Consider the following 22,331-nt stretch of genomic DNA (forward strand, 5'->3'; position numbering starts at 1 on the left):
AGTATGTTAAATCAATTTTGGTTGCTTTGTGAAAGGAAAGACTACAGTGTGGGACTTCTGTTTTCCAGTGTGGTGTGTTCTCTGAAAAATTAAAAGTGAAAAAAAAAAAGCCATGCCACCAAAAACTTTGTGCTATGTAAACATTACCTGTGACACTGCAAGTGAATGATATAGACCTTGTTTGGCCATAAGTTCAGCGTGTGTTCCTTTTTCCACCACCATACCATCTTTTATGGTCACAATCAGATCTGCACTTCGTATAGTGGAAAGTCGGTGTGCTACCACAATTGTAGTTCGACCTTTGCTTGCCTACAGACAATAAGTATAGAACTAAATGTAAAATTCTAAAAAAGGCTTAAATGTTTGAGAAAACTTCTTCAGGTAGTACTTTAAATGTGACAAATTATAAGGTACTATGACTGGCATCAAATTTCTCTGGATTTTTTTAATTTGAAAAGATAATCATACTACATAAATAAACTAAACAAATTTTATGAACAGATTAACATGATGAAAGCTATAGGAATGGAGTTCATTGTTTCCATAAAAATTTGTTAGAGCGCTAATCTGGAATATAGAATGATGAGTATAGTTATTGTATCAGATGATAACTAAATATAAGTGACAAGCAATATCATAAACAGACATGGGGCTTATCACTTTTACAAAGGAAACTCTAAATTTGAACAATTTCTTCATTATATGTGTTCTCTGGAATCATAATTCTTGATCTTGTTTCTGCCAATTTCTGAATTTGCCATCTTTGACAAATTATTACTCTCCCCATGTCTCATTTTCTTGACTGTTAAATAGGGACAATTCAACTAATTATATTTTAAGGCTATTGTGCAGATAAATGTTCACGGTACCATGTCTTATACATGAAAAATTAACAGTAAATAATAGTTTTAAAAGTATTAATTGAAAATCTTTCAAGTTGCAGACCTCTGGATATTTACTGAAGGAAGTTCCAAAGTCAAGGATCTTACCCCTAAAATAGCTAATAAGGGAGACAAAAAAAACCCAAAAACCTTAGAGCATACTATAATCTACAGTAAAATTATATAAATATACCACAGAAGTGAAGATGTGATTAACTGCCTAGTCAAATAAAGAAAATAATCAAATAGATGACTTCTGGGTGGAGTTTTAGTGAATATATAGAATCTTATCTAGTAGGAAAAATAGAAAAGTGGCAATTATTATATTAGATATAGCAAAAATAAGACAAGATGTGAAAAAAAGAGTATGGAATTTGTGGAACAGACTGATGTTCATTCACACATAGCAGAGATTGAAGAGAGGATAGAAGGTCATGGGACCAGGAATAGAATGATAGAAGATAGAATAGAAGGATAGAAGAGAGGATAGAAGGTCATGGGACCAGGAATAGAAGGATAGAAGATAGAAGGATAGAGGAGAGGATAGAGGGTCATGGGACTAGGAATCAAATTAAGTGCTAACTCATGTAAAGTAGAGAAGATAAGGGATATTTCTTCTTAGAGAACAGAACTTGCTGGAAGTTTCTAGATGAGGAAATTTGTGTATATAAGTGAAATTTACTCTTTGGCTGGCAAAATACTTCACCTGGGTAGTGTGTCTGATTTGGCATACATGTGATCCACGTTCAAGCTCACACTGGAAGGAGTTTGGTGTTGTGATATCTATTCTTCTCTCCCTCTGTCATTGTCTCAGCCTCTATGTATTTGAAAAAGTCACCCTTGTATGGTGAAGCTTCCACAAAGGTGAAGTCACTGATTATTGGAGAAGTGCAAATCAAGATGACAATGTGAAAATGGTCTAAACTAAAACTCGCAGAAACAAGTTCTGGTGAGGGTGTGGAGAAAAAGACAAACCTTTACACTGTTGGTGGTCTATAAATTGGCCCAGTCCCTCTGGAAAAGAGTTTGGTGATTCTTCAAGGTATTAAAAAATTGACCTACCATACAATCCAGCAATTCCTATCTTGTCTTAAGAGTACAAAATATATATCCACAGATCTACTTATATCTATGTTCATGGAAGCATTTGTAACAGTTAAAATTTGGAAACTACTCAAATGAGTGGTTGAGGAAGTTGTAGTATCTATGTACATGATGGAATACTACTTAGCAGTTAAAGTGATGATGTCATCTCCTTTGCTTCATCTTGGATGAAACTTAAAGGAACCATGGTATGTGAGATAAGCAAAGGCTAGAAGGAAGCATACCAGATGATCTCTCTCACAGGAAGCAAAGACAGAAAAGGAAAACAAAGTAAAACCTGGACAGGGTGTGGTATACTGCACCAAATAAATTACTCTGGGAAAGGAGGGAAAGTGTGGGAGCTACAAGGGCTCTGAGGTTCTGACTTGTGTTGGTGACAAAGGACTTAAATTGGATGTGAGAGTGTTTTGCAGATACCTATCACGTGGAGAGGAGAAATTATACCCATATTTCACCATTTGTACTGTAAACCACCCACCCCCAGACCCCCAATGAATGATAAAAAAATAGTTTAACAAAGAAATAGCATTCTGTTTTGTTTTTGCTTCAACTTGGATGAGACTTAAGGAGTCATCATAGTAAATGAAATAGAAGGATGAATACCAGATGGTTTTACTCATAGGGGGGAGTTAAGGAAAAAAGAAAGAAAATTTAGGGTGGAACTTTAAGTAGCTATGATGTACAACAGTAGATCCAATAACTCTAGTTCATTCATCTTTTCAGGATTTAATCTTTATAGATAAATATTATTCTTTTATGTATATATCACATGTGATAATGAGAAAAATCTTAGCAAATATCCACAGAAAAGAGGCATATTATTTAGAAAGAAATAAAGTTTAAAATTATAGTACATTTCTATTAGAAAAAATGAAGCTAGAAGTCAGTGGAGCAACATTTTTAGAATATTGAAAGAACCACATCTTCTTTGAAAAACACAGATGATAGATTTTTTTAAAAAATATTTATTTATTCCCTTTTGCTGCCCTTGTTGTAGTTGTTGTTGGATAGGACAGAGAGAAATGGAGAGAGGAGGGGAGACAGAAAGGGGGAGAGAAAGACACCTGCAGACCTGCTTCACCGCCTGTGAAGCGACTCCCCTGCAGTGGGCAGCTGGGGGCTTAGACCGGGATCCTTATGCAGGTTGGTCCTTGTGCTTTGCACCACCTGTGCAATAGGATAGATTTCTATATTGAGAAAATATATTAAAAAACAAAACAAAACAAAACTGAATGCACTAAAGTATTCTGGAGGGGAGGGGGTAAAGGGAAGGGAGAGGTTTTCAGGTCCTAGTGCTAGATGGTAAAGACTTAGGATGGGGCTGAGGTATTCTGAATAAAACTGAAAATTTTTATACATGGACTAACAAATGTATCTACTGTAAACAATTAATCTCAATTAAAAGCATGAAAAAATAAATTGAAAAAAAAAAAAAAAGACTGGAGCACCACATTAGCAAATGTGGTACCAGGGACCAAATTCAAGGTCTTACATAAGCAAGTCTTAGTCCATGTTCCCTGAGATACCAAATCTCTCCAACTACCTTTCCCATTTTAAAATCTGATTCTCAACAAGCTCCTGAGCAATTAAAGAGGAAAAATACTACTCTAAAATTTTTGGTTACCTGCAATGCAGTAACAAGTTTTATAAATGATAACTTGATTAAGAAGGCGTATACAGTGTTTCATTGTACTCTGATGAGGTAGTCTGTATGTCACCATTGCTCTACTGGCCAAATTTCAGCTAAGGAAATTCCCTGGAAAAGCCCTTTTATGTTTTTAGTGGAGCAACATATGGTAAAAGGCAAAACAACAAACAAGAAAGGAAAAAAAATTCAACAAAGCCCTATTTCCACATGTAAATAGAAAGTAAAATATTTAACAGATGTGCCAAAATAAGCTCTCTCTGTGTGTGTAAGCAAAAAGCAATAATTAGCCTAACTTCAATTTTGAATGACTACTTCTTTATTTAACTTATTAAAGTAGTCACAGCTTAATCTGTATACCATTTTCTTATTGTTTAGTTCTTCAGGTAGTCTAACTATAAGATAAAGCACCTGAGAGGAGGAAGACTAATAGGGCCTCATATTGAGAAGGTACAGTGGTGATAAAGAAAAGTCCATAAGGGCTGCAACAAAGCAGTTCTACCTCTTGAAAGAATAAAACTGGGATGAAAACCCTTCCTTCATAATTAGCAAAGGACCTTTTGAAAGATTCTCTATTGATGTGGTGTAGTTGAGCCGCCTTTAATAGTAATTACTTCTATTTGCATACCACTTTTAGCATTTCAAAGAAGTTTCACAGGTTTTATCACAAAATCAGTGTGGGCTTCCTCTGTTTCCTAAGGGCCTGCAGGTGTTCACTGCCCTGCCTCCTTATAGTGGGACAGCCTGGAAGTCTGCTATATTAGATCCAAACCAGTAGTGGAAGCCTAATAGTTTATAGAATAAACCTTTATACACTGATCTTTAATTCACTCCTGAACAAGATTAGTTATGTAAAACTTATTTGTAACAAGCCTAAACTCAGAAACCAAAAAAGAAAAAAAAAAAAAGAGCACTTCTGACCTTGGAACAGTTCTGTATCACTCTCATGCAAAGTCCATTTAACAAATATTCATTATCTGCTAAAGAATTTTTATGTTATTTGTTTATTTGTTTCTTATGGATAGCGACACAGAGATATTGAGAGGGGAGGGGGAAATAAAGAGGAGAGTGGGGGATTAGACCCTTGTTCTTGCTCACTTTAGTGCATGCCTGCAAACAGGTGCACCACAACCTGACCCCTTCATTAGCTGTTTACTAAGGACCAAGCATCATTCTAATGCTAGGGTCAATGTAGTTTACCAATAAAAGTCTTTGCCACTAAAGAGAGTCAACAATAGATAACAATGGAACAAATAAAAAGAGATAAAAATAGAATACACACACACACACACATATATATAAACACATATATCAAACATATATACATATTCAGTTGGTGATGTAAAGTTTTATGGAATATTTTAGGAAGAATCAAAATGGAGTGGAGTAATAACACATGAGGTTCCATAAGAAGACTGGTCTCAGGCTGGGAGTATGTATTGACCTGCCAACGTCCATGTTCAACAGAGAAGCAATTACAGAAGCCAGATCTTCCACCTTCTGTACCCCATAATGATCCTGGGTCCATACTCCCAGAGGGATAAAGAATAGGGGATAGCATATTGGTGGTAACTGTGTGGAGTTGTACCCCTATTATCCTATGGTCTTGTCAATATTTTCATTTTATAAATAAATTAAAAAATAAGAAAAAACAACAAGGGCAACAAAAGGGAAAATAATAAGTAAATGTTAAAAAATTAAAAAAAAAAGACTGGTTTCCAGATCCATAAAGATGTGTTGCTAACTACAATCAATTTGGTTTATACTTAACAGAGAAGACTGAGCAAATCTGCTCCTGGTGGCCATTTTCCACTCCTTTCCTATTTCCTTGCTACCTACCTTCCTTCCTTCCTTCCTTCCTTCCTTCCTTCCTTCCTTCCTTCCTTCCTTTCTTTCTTTCTTTCTTTCTTTTTCTTTCTATTAATTTGTAGGACAGATAGAAATCAAGAGAGAAAGGGGAGACAGAGAGGGAGAGAGAAAGAGAGAGACCTGTAGACCTGCTTCACTGCTTGTGAAACTTCTCCCCTGCAGGTGGGGAGTAGGGCCCAAACTTGTGTCTTCGCACATTGCAACATGTGTAGTCAGCCACATGTGCCACGGCCTGGCCCCTATTTGAGGTATTTTGTTATTTCTACAAGAATCTTACTATTTTTGTTCAATTATCTCTCTTTCACTTTAACATTTTTTATTTATTATTGGAAAGAGACAGAGAGAAACTGAGAGGAGAAGGGAGATAGGGAGACAGAGAGACAGAGACACCTGCAGCCCTGCTTCACCACTCTTGAAGCCTTCCCCCGCAGGTGGGGACCAGGGGTTTGAACATGGGTCCTTGCACACTATAATGTTAACGCTTAACCAGATGCACCACCACCTGGTGCCTCTCTCTCTCTCTTTCTTCATTCTTTCTTCCTTTCCTCCCTCCCTTTTTTTTAATTTTTATTTATAAAAAAGGAAACATTGACAAAAACCGAAGGATAAAAGTGGTACAACTCCACACAATCCCACCACCAGAACTCCATATCCCATTCCCACCCCTGATAGCTTTCCTATTCTTTATCCCTCTGGGAGTATGGACCCAGGTCATTCATTATGTGGTGCAGAAGGTGGAAAGTCTGGCTTCTGTAATTGCTTCCCAGATGAACATGGGCATTGATTCGTGGGATCACCTGACCAGGGAAATCTGGTTGGCATCATGTTAGCATCTAGAACCTGGTGTCTGAAAAAAGAGTTAACATATTATGCCAAAAAAATTGTTGACTAATCATGAACCTAACGGCAAGAATATTGCAGATGAAGATTTGGGGGTCTCTGTTTGTAGATAGCTAATAGGCATATTTTAGTTATATTCCAAAGGGCCCATGACTATACTAGATTTTTTTTTTTCTGAGCCTGACATAAGATATGCAGGTGGATCCATGTTATTGTCTGGGGAGATGATGTCATGGCTGGAAAAAGGACCAGAAAGCTGGATCAGGGAAGAGAGTAGCTCCCAAATATGGGAAAGGTGTATAAATAATGTTGATTGTAAACCCCATTGATTTGGTCTGGTCTGGGGCCCATATTCAGCTTAGGAGCCTATGTGACCTCTACATCCCTGTAGATCTGAGCTCACATTCTGTGGTCATGGGTAGGAATATAGGATAATGGTTATGAAAAGACACTTTCATGCCTGAGGCTTTCAAGTCCCAGGCTCAATCCCCAACACCATAAGTCATAAGCCAGAGCTGACCAGTGCTCTGGTAAAAAAGAAAAAAAAAAAAAAGGAAAGTTCCTTCCTTTCTTATATCCATCAGGGTTATTGCTGGGGCTTGAGTTCCAGTACTAGGAATCCATCACTCCTGGTATCCATTCTTTCCTTTTTTTTTCTTCTCTTCTTCTTTCTTTCTCTTTTTCTTTCTTTTTTTCTTTCTTTCTTTCTTTCTTTCTTTCTTTCTTTCTTTCTTTCTTCCTTTCCTTATTTCTTTCTTTCTATTTTGTTTTGTAGGACAGAGAAAAATTGAGAGAATAGTGGGAGATAGAGAGGGAGAGTGCCAGAGGTCTAGCACACTAGGGAAAGACAGACACAGGCTGGGGATACGGATCAACCTGCAAATGCCCATGTCCAGTGGAGAAGCAATTAGAAGCCAGACCTTCCACTTTCTTCACCGCAAATCTTGATTCATATTCCCAATGGGGGAGAAATGGGAGGAAGAGGATAAGAGGGCTCTGAACTCAAGCTCCATCAGCACCCAGAGAGAAAGGAGGAAAAGGGGAGGGACATTTGGATGTAGTAATGGTGTCATGAGTAGCTCAGAGAGGGAGAGAGGACTGGACCTGGAAGAAAAAGGGGGTACTTATATAGAAATGTAGGCAGATAGTTGTAGAGATGATGACTGGCCCATGTCTGCAACCTTAGAACTGCTGTGGTTTGCACTGGGGAGATTGGGGACTTAGAAATCAGGTGGTGGGAATGGTGTGGAATTACACCCCTGTTGACATGTGAATTTGTGAATAAATATTAAATCACTATTAACATTTAAAAAAAGAGAGAGGGAGAAAGACACACCTGTAAACCTGCTTCACTACTTGTGAAGGAAGGTAATAGGGCCTTGAACCCAGGTCTTTGTACATGGTAATGTGTGCGCTTAACTGGGTACACCACTGCCTGGTCATGTTCAATTTTCTTTTTAATTTTTTTATATTTATTTATTTTTATTCCCTTTTTGTTGCCCTTGTTTTTATTGTTATAGTTATTATTGTTGTTTATGTCATTGTTGGATAGGACAGAGAGAAATGGAGAGAGATGGAGAAGACAGAGAGGAGGAGAGAAAGATAGATACCTACAGACCTGCTTCACTGCCTGTGAAGCGACTCCCCTGTAGGTGGGGAGCCGGGGGCTTGAACTGGGATCCTTACTCCGGTCCTTGCGCTTTGCTCCACCTGCGCTTAACCTTCTGCGCTACCTACCCAACTCCCTCAATTTTCTTTAAAAAAAAAAAAATCACTGGAATTTCAACTGGGACTGCATTAAGTATCTATTATATATTGCTTTTAGTAGGAGGGACACTTTGACTATATTACTTCTCCCCATCCATGTACATGAACTGCATTCTCTCTCTCTCTCTTTCTCTCTCTCTCTCTCTCTTACGAGAGCAAACCTTAGTTCCCACTTATGGTAGTGCAAGGGGTTTCACTACTGCTGGTACTATCTCCCCAGTCCCATATTTCTTTCATTGTCTGCTTTTTAATGTTCTGTCTTCAAACAACATATTCTAGTTTTCATTATAAATGTCTGTAACTTTTATTGAGTTTACTGCTCATGGTTGGTTTAAGGTGGTTCAGGGGATTGAACCTGAGACTTTGGTGCTTCAGTCATGAGAGTCTCTTTGCATAATCACTATGCTTTCTCTCTCTGTCATGATCTACATTTTATTAGTAAGAAAAACATTTACTAGTTTCTCATACCATTAAACAACTATTTTAAAATATGAATCAGTTTTGGTTGCCTAAAGTGATTAACATATTGAATGAAAGACAATAAACATAACATTTAACCTTTAGATAATTCTAGGTCCCATTTTAATATATTTTCAAAAATCTTATAAAATTTAAAGAGATGGATATGTTGAGAAATAATACCATTACTACAGTGTAACCTGTATATGAAGCTCTTTCCTAGTTATTAAGTATAAGAATATTGATACAGCATCAGCCTTGCCCTTGAAGTAAACTTTTTTCTTCTTATTTTATGAAAGTAAGAAATATCCTATGGCCAGGTGGTGGTGCATGGAGTTGAACATACATGTTATAGTATGAGAGAACCTGGGTTTAAGCTCCCCCAGTCCCTACCTGAGGAAGAGAAGCTTCACTGGCATTGAAGCAGTGTTGCAGGTGTCTCTTATTCTCTCTGCCTCTGTGTCTCCTTTCCCTTCTCAATTTCTCTCTGTCCTATCAAATAAATTTAATAAGTAAGAACTATCTTGAGCAACATGTGGCAGGCAATCATGAGATGGAAGGCATGGTAAAAATTTATGTCATCTGACCTATGCAAATTGATTAAAGTTACAAATAGATTTTTGAGGGAGTTCCCGGAAGATGGTGGACTGAGAAGCTGCTAGTGGCTTGAGCTCTGAACACACCTTCTGGAAACGGTAGGATTTTCTGCTTTTAGTAGGCCAGTCAATAGGGGGTCCTAACAGTGACACCAAGGAGGTGACTATAACTTAATTTGGGTTAAGAAATAGAGTAGAAAAAAAGGGGGAAAAATTTTTTTCCATTTAATTATATAGCACACCTCCTCCCCCTCCACACCCCCCCATAACCAGTCCCTGGGGACCAGCTGCTAGCAGGCTCCCTTGCTGAGCTTCTGTCTTTACCAAATTCCTGTCCCACCAGGGAGTATCATTCATTCTAAGTCTATACCCTTCTGAAACCTCTGGCCTTTTTTTTCTTTCTAAGTAACCAACCCCACCCACCCACCTCACCCCGCATAGCTAATTAAATAATAAAAAATAAAAAAAAAAATCTTTCCTTTCACCACTCTTTTATGACTGCTCTTTTTCTTATCTTTTTCTTTTTTCTCTCTTTTTTTTCTTCTTTTTCTCATTCTTGTCATCCTTTCTTCCTTAATCTGACAGCTTCCAAAGCCACAGGCCCCAGCCCCCACACCACCAAACAGTGTACTTTTTTGAATTCACTGATACACGTTTGGGAATTACTTTGGGGAAGAATTCTGACTCAGTGTGGACTCTCAATGCGAGTGTCTATGCTCAACTTCCCTTCCTCCTTTAGCCACCCCTAGAATATACAGTGGATAGTAGATTTGCATAACTGTCTATTTCAGCCATCCTTGTTTAGTCATGAGGGTTTTTTTTTCTTTTCACTGCTCTTTAATTACAGCTCTTTTTCTTCTCTTTTCCCTTTTCTCTCACTTGTATCTTTTTTCTTTTTCTTTTCTTTTTTTTTTTAATCTTGTCATACACTTCTTCCTTCCTTCTTCTTTGCCTTTATGAATTTGTGAATTATTTTGGGGAAGAAATCTGACTCAGAGTGGACTCTCTATGTGTGTATCTCTGCTCTAGTTCCCTTTCCCCTCTTGTTACCCCTAGAATATACAGTGGATAGTAGATTTGCATAACTGTCTATTCTTGCTATCCCTTCTTTCTTTTCTCTTTCTTCTTCACTTGGATTTGGTTACTATTTTTTCACGGACTGGAGAAATTGTTTGGCTAACTGATAGTGATTAAACTGCTTCAATACTTGCTTCAGTTGCTACTATAATTCCTGAGGTTGGTGAGTGCAATTGTCATAAAGGTATTTAGTACAGTGTTGCTTGTGCTCAAAACACAACAACTGAGGAACAACAGAGCATAAAAAAGAAACACATAAATCAAAAAAATGGGTAGATCAAAAACAAATAAAACTGCTACTACAATGAATGAAGACAATAGCCCAGAAGAAACTACAAATCAGCCAGAAGTAACCATAGATAAGAAAAGTATGCAAGCAATAATAAACTTATTAATCACACAAATGAAAACAACATTGGAGGAAAGGAATGGCAGTATTAGGGAAACAACAGTTGAGACCCCCAAGGAAAATACTGATTATTTTGAGGCAATTAGAGAACTGAAAGCTGAAATAGCTGTAATGAAGAAAGAAGCTGAGGCAAGGGAAAGCAGACTAACAGAAGCAGAAAACAGAATTAGTCAGACAGAGGATGAGTTACAGAAAACGAAGAAAGAGGTGAAAGACCTTAAAAAGAGATTGAGAGACACTGAAAACAACAACAGAGACATATGGGATGATCTCAAAAGAAGTAACATTCGTATAATTGGCCTGCCAGAGGAAGAAAGAGAGGAAGGGGAAGCAAACATTCTAGAGGAAATAATAGAAGAAAACTTCCCAGACCTGAATAACAGAAAGGATATCAAGGTTCAAGAGGCCCAGAGAGTACCAAACAGAATCAACCCAGACCTGAAGACACCAAGACACATCATAGTCACAATGAGAAGTAATAAGGATAAAGAAAGGATCCTAAAGGCTGCAAGATAGAAACAAAAAGTCACATACAAGGGAAAACCCATAAGATTATCTGCAGATTTCTCCACTCAAACTCTAAAAGCTAGAAGAGAATGGCAAGATATCTATTGAGCCCTGAATGAAAAAGGGTTTCAACCAAGGATAATATATCCTGCTAGACTTTCATTCAAACTAGATGGAGGGATCAAAACCTTCTTAGACAAACAACAGTTAAAGGAGGCAACCATCACCAAACTGGCCCTGAAAGAGGTTCTAAAAGACCTTTTGTAAACAAGAACATCACTATAATACTGGCAATATATCAGAGCAAACAAAAAAAATTTTTTGTTGAACAATGGCACTACAATACATTAAATCCATCATATCAATAAATGTCAATGGCTTAAACTCACAAATCAAAAGGCACAGAGTGGGGGGATGGATCAAAAAACATAATCCAACCATATGCTGCTTGCAAGAATCCCATCTGTCGCAACAAGATAAACACAGAGTTAAAGTGAAAGGATGGAAAACTATCATACAGGCTAATGGACCACAAAAAAGGGCAGGAACAGCCATTCTCATCTCAGACACAATAGATTTTAAGTTAAATAAAGTAATAAAAGATAGGCAAGGACACTACATAATGATTAGAGGATCAATCAGCCAAGAAGACTTAACAATCATTAACATCTATGCACCCAATGAGGGACCATCTAAATACATCAAGCACTTACTGAAAGAATTTCAAAAATACATCAATAGTAATACAATAATAGTGGGAGACTTCAATACCCCACTCTCACACTTAGACAGATCAACAAAGCAGAGAACCAACAAAGATACAAGAGAATTGAATGACGAGATTGACAGACTAGACCTCTTGGACATTTTCAGAGTCCTTCACCCCAAAAAACTGGAATACACCTTCTTTTCAAATCCACATAACACATACTCAAGGATAGACCACATGTTAGGCCACAAAGACAACATCAATAAATTCAAGAACACTGAAATCATCCCAAGTATCTTCTCAGACCACAGTGTTGTAAAACTAACATTTAACAACAAAAAGACAATTATTAAAAGTCAAAGAATTTGGAAACTAAACAACATTCTCCTTAAGAACCACTGGGTCAGAGATTCACTCAAGCAGAAAATTCAAATGTTCCTGGAAACAAATGAAAATGAAGACACAACCTATCAAAATATTTGGGACACAGCTAAAGCAGTACTGAGAGGGAAACTTATAGCCATACAATCACATATTAAACACCAAGAAAAAGCTCAAATGAATGACCTTACTGCACACCTCAATGACTTAGAGGAAGAGGAACAAAGGAACCCTAAAGCATCCAGAGGACAGAAATCACTAAAGTTAGAGCAGAAATAAACAACATCGATAATAAAAGAACCATACAAAAGATCAATGAAGCCAAATGTTGGTTCTTTGAAAGATTAAACAAAATTGACAATCCCCTAGCCAGACTCACCAAACAAAAAAGAGAGAAGACTCAAATTGCAAACGATGGAGGAGATATGACAACTGACACCACAGAAATCCAGAGAATCCTGCAAAACTTCTATAAAGAACTATACGCCACCAAGCTAGAGAATCTGGAAGAAATGGAACAATTCCTAGAAGCATATGCCCTTCCAAAACTGAACCAAGAAGAAGTACAAAATCTAAATGCACCAATCACAGACAAAGAAATTGAAACCGTTATTAAAAACCTCCCCAACAACAAAAGTCTTGGACCAGATGGCTTCACAAATGAATTCTACAAAACTTTCAGGAAACAGTTAGTACCCATACTTCTTAAGCTTTTCCATAAGATTGAAGAAACAGGAATACTCCCTTCCACCTTCTATGAAGCCAACATCACCCTGATACCAAAAGCTGATAGGGATAGAACAAAAAAGGAAAACTACAGACCAATATCTCTGATGAACATAGATGCCAAAATATTAAACAAGATCTTGACCAACCGGATACAGCAACACATCAAAAAGATTGTTCATCACAACCAAGTGGGATTCATCCCAGGAATGCAAGGCTGGTTCAACATCTGTAAGTCAATCAATGTCATTCACCACATCAATAAAAGCAAAGCCAAAAACCACATGATTATTTCAATAGATGCAGAGAAAGCCTTTGACAAAATCCAACACCCATTCATGCTCAAAACTACAAAAAATGGGAATAGATGGGAAATTCCTCAAGATAGTGGAGTCTATATATAGCAAACCTACAGCCAACATCATACTCAATGGACAGAAGCTGAAAGAATTCCCCTCAGATCGGAGACTAGACAGGGCTGTCCACTATCACCATTACTCTTCAACATAGTATTGGAATTTCTTGCCATAGCAATCAGGCAAGAGAAAGAAATCAAAGGAATACAGATTGGAAGGGAAGAAGTCAAGCTCTCACTATTTGCAGATGATATGATAGTATACATAGAAAAACCTAAAGAATCCAGCAGAAAACTACTGGAAGTTATTAGGCAATATAGCAAAGTATCAGGCTACAAAATCAATGCACAAAAATCAGTGGCATTTCTTTATGCAAACACTAAATCTGAAGAAGAAGACATCCAGAAATCACTCCCGTTTACTGTTTCAGCAAAATCAATCAAATACCTAGGAATAAAGTTGACCAAAGAAGTGAAAGACTTGTATGCTGAAAGGAAATAGAAACAGATACCAAGAAATGGAAAGATATCCCATGCTCATGGATTGGAAGAATAAATATCATCAAAATGAATATTCTCCCCAGAGCCATACACAAATTTAATGCAATACCCATCAAAGTTCCACCAAGCTTCTTTAAGAGAATAGAACAAACACTACAATCATTTATCTGGAACCTGAAAACACCTAGAATTGCCAAGACCATCTTAAGGAAAAGAAACATGGAGAAAGAAACATGGAAAGCATCACACTCCCAGACCTTAAACTATATTATAAAGCCATCATCATCAAAACAGCATGGTACTGGAACAAAAATAGGCACACAGACCAGTGGAACAGAATTGAAAGCCCAGAAATAAATCCCCACACCTATGGACATCTAATTTTTGATAAGGGGGCCCAAAGTATTAAATGGAAAAAGGAGGCTCTCTTTAATAAATGGTGCTGGTTAAACTGGGTTGTAACATGCAGAAGAATGAAATTGAACCACTTTATCTCACCAGAAACAAAAATCAACTCCAAATGGATCAAAGACCTAGATGTCAGACCAGAAACAATCAAGTACTTAGAGGAAAACATTGGTAAAACACTTTCCCACCTACACCTCAAGGACATCTTTGATGAATCAAACCCAATTGCAAGGAAGACTAAAGCAGAAACAAACCAATGAGACTACATCAAATTGAAAAGCTTCTGCACATCCAAAGAAACTATTAAACAAACAAAGAGACCCATCACAGAATGGGAAAAGATCTTCACATGCCATACATCAGACAAGAAACTAATCACCAAAATATATAAAGAGCTCAGCAAACTTAGCACCAAAAAAGCAAATGACTCCATCCAAAAATGGGCAGAGGATATGAATAAAACATTCACCTCAGAGGAGATGCAGAAGGCTAACAAATATATGAAATACTGCTCTAGGTCACTGATTGTCAGAGAAATGCAAACTAAGACAATACTAAGATACCACCTCACTCCTGTAAGAATGGCATACATCAAAAAGGACAGCAGCAACAATTGCTGGAGAGGTTGTGGGGACAGAGGAAACCTTTTACACTGCTGGTGGGAATGTAAATTGGTACAGCCTCTGTGGAGAACAGTTTGGAAAACTCTCAGAAGGCTAGACTTGGACCTTCCATATGACCCAGTAATTCCTCTCCTGGGGTTATACCCCAAGGACTCCATAACACCCAACCAAAAAGAGGTGTGTACTCCTATGTTCATAACAGCACAATTCATAATAGCTAAAATCTGGAAGCAACCCAGGTGCCCAACAACAGATGAGTGGCTGAGAAAGCTGTAGTATATATACACAATGGAATACTATGCAGCTATCAAGAACAATGAACCCACCTTCGCTGACCCATCTTGGACAGAGCTAGAAGGAATTATGTTAAGTGAGCTAAGTCAGAAAGATAAAGATGAGTATGGGATGATCCCACTCATCAACAGAAGTTGACAAAGAAGATCTGAAAGGGAAACTAAAAGCAGGACCTGATCAAATTGTAAGTAGGGCACCAAAGTAAAAACCCTGTGGTGAGGGGTAGACATGCAGCTTCCTGGGCCAGTGGGGGGTGGGAGTGGGTGGGAGGCATGGGTCACAGTCTTTTGGTGGTGGGAATGGTGTTTATGTACACTCCTAGTAAAGTGTAGTCATATAAATGACTATTTAATTAATATGAGAGGGGGAAAATTAATTGTATGTCTCGAAGTTTTTCAAAACACAAACTGAATCTTTTCAATATATAGGCTGTGTAATTGATATGCAGACTCCCTCAAAAGCCTAGACCAAGTAGATCAGAAGCCACTAATAGCACAGCTATATACAAGATACTGGGTACTGTACAGCAAACCCTAACAAAAGGACTTTTCAAAGTTAACCCAATTACCAAACAATGTGATGATAACATTAACTATCGATTGTCTTTTTGAACCCTAAGACAGCAGGAACCTCACATCTCCACTATAAAGCCTCTACTTCTCCCAGTCCTGGAACCCTTGGATAGGGCCCACTTTCCTGTATGCCTCTCCTAATCCATATCAAATAATATTGCATCTGCCGATCACAACCTAAGCAATGCAATGATTGCCTCCTCAACATGCTTCATTCAGACTGTGTCCAGAGACTTCACGTGTGGAATGACAACCCTTCAACTTCATTACTCAGGTGAGCCCTTTCCTTTCATAGTATACTCTAATTCCTTCCCAGGTGGTTCACTTTCTTTTTTTTAAATTTATTTATTTATTTATTTTTATTTTTAAAATTTTTTTTATTTTTTTATTTAAGAAAGGATTAATTAACGAAACCACAGGGTAGGAGGGGTACAACTCCACACAATTCCCACCACCCAATCTCCATATCCCACCCCCTCCCCCGATAGCTTTCCCATTCTCTATCCCTCTGGGAGCATGGACCCAGGGTCATTGAGGGTTGCAGAAGGTAGAAGGTCTGGCTTCTGTAATTGCTTCCCCGCTGAACATGGGCGTTGTCTGGTCGGTCCATACTCCCAGTCTGCCTCTCTCTTTCCCTAGTAGGATGGGTCTCTGGGGAAGCTGAGCTCCAGGACACATTGGTGGTATCTTCAATCCAGGGAAGTCTGGCTGGCATCCTGATGACACCTGGAACCTGGTGACTAAAAAGAGAGTTAACATACAAAGCCAAACAAATTGTTGAGCAATCATGGACCCAAAGCTTGGAAAAGTGGAGAGGAAGTATTAGGGAGGTACTCACTGCAAACTCTAGTATACTTCTGCTTTCTTACTTTGGTGCCATACTCCAAACTCAGTCAATTTCTGCTTTGCGTTTCTACTTCTTTTTTTTTTTTTACATGCATAACATTCCCCAGATTCCCATTTAGCAATACAACCCCCACTATTTCATTCATCATTTTTCATGGACCTGTATTCTCCCCACCCACCCACCCACCCCAGAGTCTTTTACTTTAGCTGTAAAAAATGGTGACTTCACCGTTTTCAGCCGATCTTGGATGGACCTTGAAAAAATCATGTTGAGTGAAATAAGTCAGAAACAGAAGGATGAATATGGGATGATCTCACTCTCAGGCCGAAGTTGAAAAACAAGGTTAGAAAAGAAAACACAAGTCGAACCTGAAATGGAATTGGAGTATTACACCAAAGTAAAAGGTGGTTCACTTTCTAACAAAGTCCCAAAACCTAGATATAGACCAGGTTCAGTGAGAGAGAGCATATGTTCACACATATCCGTAAACTCCTGCAAAATATATGCCTGAAAGCAGAAGTGCACTAGAGTTTGCAGTGAGTACCCCCCTAACATTTCCTCTCCACTATTCCAAGCTTTGGGTCCATGATTGCTCAACAATTTGTTTGGCTTCGTATGTTAACTCTCTTTTCAGTTATCAGGTTCCAGATGTCGTCAGGATGCTGGCCAGCCTTCCCTAGACTGAAGACCGCACCGATGTGTCCTGGAGCTCAGCTTCCCCAGAGACACACCCTACTAGGGAAAGAGAGAGGCAGACTGGGAGTATGGACCGACCAGTCAACGCTCATGTTCAGCGGGGAAGCAATTACAGAAGCCAGACCTTCTACCTTCTGCAACCCACCATGACCCTGGGTCCATGCTCCCAGAGGGATAGAGAATGGGACAGCTATCAGGGGAGGGGGTGGGATATGGAGATTGGGTGGTGGGAATTGTATGGAATTGTACCCCTCCTACCCTATGGTTTTGTTAATTAATCCTTTCTTAAATAAAAACAAAACAAAACAAAACCAAAACAAATAGATTTTTGAATGAGCAGTGGGCATTCAGAATGCCAGTGTCCATTTCTGGTTGTACAAAGACAGTATATAAAAAAGAAACGAGTCCAAATAAATCATATTGTAAATGAAAGTGGAGAAATCACAACAGACACCATAGAAAACTACACTATTATGTGAAGCTTCTAAGAAAACTTTATATCACCAAGCTATAGAACCTAAAAGAGGGAGATTAAGTTCCTTAGAAGCTAATACAACCCATAAGACTGAACCAGGAGAAACTAGAAAACAGATATGCCAAAGAAACAAAAACAGTCATGAAAACACTCCCCAATAACAAAAGTCCAACTCAGATGGTTTCACAAATGAATTTTATAAAAGAGCTACATTCTATACTTTACATGCTCTTCTTAAAATCAAGGGCACAAGAATACTCCCTATCACCTTTTATGAGACCAATATTAGCCTGATAGCAAAAGAAGACAGAAATATAACAAACAAAACAAACAAACAAAAACCTACAGGCTGATATCACTAACGAACATAGAAGGTATGATACTGAGTGGAATTAACTAGATTATAAATCAAGACCAAGTGGATTTGTTCCAGCGAAGCAATGGTTCAGAAATGTAAATCAATAAATGCAATAAACTAAATCAACAAAAGGAAAACCAAAAAATACACAATTATTTCAATAGATGGAGAGAAATCTTTTGATAAGATACAACATACTTTTTTATCAAAACACTGAAAAGTATGGGGATTAAAAAGAAAAGAAAAGAATGGGGAGAAATGGAAAATTCCACAAACTAGTCAAATCTTTAGACAACAAACCTACAACCAATATTAAACTCACGGTGAGAAACAGAAAGCTTTGCCTCTTTGGTCAGGTACAAGACAGGGATGTCCATTATCACAATTACTACTCAACATTGTCTTAGAAGGTATCACCATAGCAACTAGGAAAGAGAAGGAGATTAAAGGGATACAGATTTGTAAGAGAAGTAAAATATTCACTATTTGCAGATGATATGAGAGTATTTATAGAAATTCCAAAAGAACCCAGTAGAAATGATTAATACTAGAAATAATTAAGTAAGGTGGCAGGTTACAAGTGAAAAAAATCAGTGTCATTTCTCTATGCAAACATTAGCTAGAAGAAATCCAAAAATCAATTCCTTTTATGAGAGCAGTAAAAGCAATCAAGTATCTAGGAATAAACTTAACAATGGAGGTGCAAGACTTGTATACTGAAAATTATGGGGGGGTCACCCGGTAATGGAACAGGTTAAGCACACATGGCAGCGCGAAGTGCAAAGACCAGAGTAAGGATCCCAGTTTGAGCCCTGGTTCCCCACCTATAGGGGAGTCACCTCACAGGTGGTGCAGCAGGTCTGCAGGTGTCTATCTTTCTCTCCCCGCCTCTATCTTCCCCTCCTCTCTCCATTTCTCTCTGTCCTATCCAACAACGATGACATCAACAACAATGATAACTACAACAATAAAAAGCAATGGCAACAAAAGGGAAAATAAATAAAAATAAAAAATAAAAAATAAAAAAATAAGAACCTCTAAAAAAAGAAAATTATGAGTCACTATTCAAGGAAAAATTGGAAAGATATAACCTAATTATTGAATGGAAGAATTTAACATCATCAAAATGACTATCCTACTCAGATCATATACAGATTTAATATTCCTATCAAAGTTCCACCAATTTTCTTCAAGAAAACAGAAGTTACAAAAGTGTACCTTGAATCAGAAAATACCCAGGATCACCATATCAATCTTGAGAAAAAAAGAACAAGAATTAAGGTATCATACTTCCAGATCGTAAATTAAATTAAGTTTTCCTGGGTTCCCCCACTTACGGAGCAGAACGGAGCTTTGTGAGCAGTGAAGTATGGGCGCAGGCATCTCTCTTTCTCTCTCATTTCTGTATCCCTCTTCTCTCTCAAGGTCTCTCTGTCCTGTGAAATAAAGGAGAGAGAGAGAGAGAGAGAGAGAGAGAGAGCGACAGAGGAGTCAGAGTCTGGGAGCAGTGGATTTACTGTGTGGCACATGACTCCCAACAATAACTCTGGTGGCAGAATAAATAAATAAATGAAATAAAGAAAGGGAAGAATCAAGTCTGGAAATAACCTCTCATACCTACAGACAACTAATATCCCCCCCCCCCCCCGAGGACCCAACACATTAAATGGAGAAAGGAGTCTCTGCAACAAATGGTGTTGAAGTGAAACATATGGAAGAACAAAACTGGACCAACACATATACACAAAAGTCACTATACACAAAAGTCAACTCCAAATGAATCAAAGACATGGGAATTAGACCAGAAACCAGAAAATAACATAGAAGAAAATATTGACAAGATACCTCATGATTTATGCTTGGGAAATACCTTCAAACACTTGAGTACAACAGGGAAAACACAAGTAAGCCAAACCAATGGACAATATCAAATTAAAAACTTTAATCAAAGAGAACTATCACCAAAACAGAAAAATACCTTGTACAACAGGACACCTTTCCATACCATACGTTAGATAAAGGGCCAACAGCCAAAAAAAAAAAAAAAAAAATACACAGAATTCACTGCTTCACTAAATTAAAATAACAAGAAAAAACAACCCCATTAAAAAATAGGATGACATGGACAGTATCTTCACCAAAGAAGAGGTTTAGGGGGTTAACAGACAACTGAAAACAATGTTCAAAGTCACTCATTATCAGAAAATGCAATTAGATACAACAACGAGACACCACTATAAACCTGTGAGAAAGTCACACATTAGAAAGGACAGAAACAACAAGTGTTGGTGAGGATGTGAAAGAAAAGGAACTCTAATACACTGCTAGTGAGAATATAACTTGATCTAACTCCTGTGTAAAACACCTTGGAGATTTCTCTGAATGTTAGAAATGGATTTACCATATGGCCCAGAAATTTCCCTCTTGGAGATATACTCAAAGGAAACTAAAATACCCCTCCAAAGAGATTTATGAATATCTATGTACACAGCAGCACAATCTATAATAGTCCAAACTTGGAAGCAGCCCAGATGCTCAATGACGGATGAATGGCTAAGAAAATTGTGGTATGTACTCTTCAGCTACGAAAGGAAGTCATTTCCTCATCCTGGGTAAAGCTTGAAAGCATATTAAGAGAGATAAGCCCCAAAAAGGATGAATGACAGATAATATCACTTATTGGACTAATTGGACTCTAATCTACAGGAGAGCCATATTTCCTTGTATTTAATAGCAATGCTGAAAAAGGACTATGGGAATAAGTAATTGATTTTATTTACTTACCTTCTCTAGAGCAGCTTGAACAACTGATTCACTTTCTGTATCTAGGGCAGACGTAGCCTCATCTAAGATCAGAATCTTGGGGTTTCGAACTAAAGCTCGAGCAATGGCAATTCTCTGTTTCTGTCCTCCACTCATTTGAGCTCCTTTTTCCCCAACCAAGGTATTAAATTTCTAATGCAAAATAGGAAAGACCATGGGAACAGAGCACAACATGAGCAAACAGAATGGAAAATGACATTCAGTTACAGTTGTTTTACATACCCGTTTAATCACTATATGGCTAATTTTGACCTGTGAGTTTTTGTGAAAGCAAACAACTATTTAAAAAAGAGTCGAAAGAGGATCTAAAGGAAAATACAGTTAAGATTAAAATAAATAAGAACATATTATATCCAAAAGCTTTAGAAAAATTAATCAATTGAACATAATTTTCAGTTTTATTCTTTTTTTTTTAAATGCTGTGCCAGGGAACAAATTCAGGGTATTATATATTTGGGATACTGTTGAGCTATTTCCTCGGACCAATTTATTTATTTTTTAACCAGAGCACTGAACAGCTATGGCTTGCATTTTTATTTGTCATTTGTATGTCTTCTTTGGTGAGATGTCAGTTAAGATTAGTTAAAAATCATTCTTAACATTTCTTGGGTCTGTATCTTTCAACCACGATTAAGGAGAAGTGTTTTATTTAATTTTTTTCCAGATATATTTGTTATTGACTCCTATAGTCTAATTTAATCAAGGTTTGAGAACATATTTTATATATTTTATCTTCTTTGAAATCAAAGACCTTTTTTTTTAATGGCCCAGAATATTCTTTATCTAAGTCATCACCCTATGAGCACTTGAGAAGAAAGCATTCTGTTGCTATTGAGTGGGATGTTGTATAAATGCCAGATCTAGTTGGTTGATGATATTGTGGTCTACATCATTACTAATTTTCCCCTTACTTGTCTACTTACTAAGTACTGAAGTTCAATTAAAATTGTGAATCTGTCTTTTTTTCCTTTTAGATGTATCAGTTTTTACCTCTTGGAATTCTTTTTTTTAATTTCGGTCTAAAACCTTATGTGACACAATATTGCCATTCCCGACATCCCCTCCTTCTCCCCATTCTTTCAGTTCTAGAGAAAGAAATACTGCTCTACTAACCATAATTCCTCCATACTGTGTTGTTCCCATGTGGTACCAAGGCTTGAATCAACGAGTTATCTTCTTTTTAAAAATTTTTTTATTTTACTTTTTGCCTCCAGGGTTATTGCTGGGGCTCAGTGCCTGCACCATGAATCCACTGCTCCTGGAAGCCATCCCCCCCGCCTTTTGTTGCCCTTGTTGTTGTAGCCTTGCTGTGGTTATTATTATTGTTGATGTTGTTAGTTGTTGAATAGGACAGAGAGAAATGGAGAGAGGAAGGGAAGACAGAAGAGGGGGAGAGAAAGACAGACACC

General features: G+C 37.7%; 1 protein-coding gene across 1 annotated transcript in view; it reads right to left on the reverse strand.

Annotated features, from left to right (window-relative positions):
- Positions 1-22,331, reverse strand: part of ABCB5 (ATP binding cassette subfamily B member 5) — a 138,212-nt gene that overhangs the window by 75,639 nt on the left and 40,242 nt on the right. Inside the window, exons 13-14 of the mRNA XM_060196112.1 lie at positions 20,884-21,054; positions 148-309 (exon numbers count right to left, since the gene is read on the reverse strand). Of these exons, the coding sequence (XP_060052095.1) occupies positions 148-309; positions 20,884-21,054 (333 nt within the window). The remainder of the gene's footprint in view (positions 1-147; positions 310-20,883; positions 21,055-22,331) is intronic.

Source organism: Erinaceus europaeus, chromosome 8 (assembly GCF_950295315.1).
Source record: "Erinaceus europaeus chromosome 8, mEriEur2.1, whole genome shotgun sequence".
Classification (NCBI taxonomy): Eukaryota; Metazoa; Chordata; class Mammalia; order Eulipotyphla; family Erinaceidae; genus Erinaceus; species Erinaceus europaeus.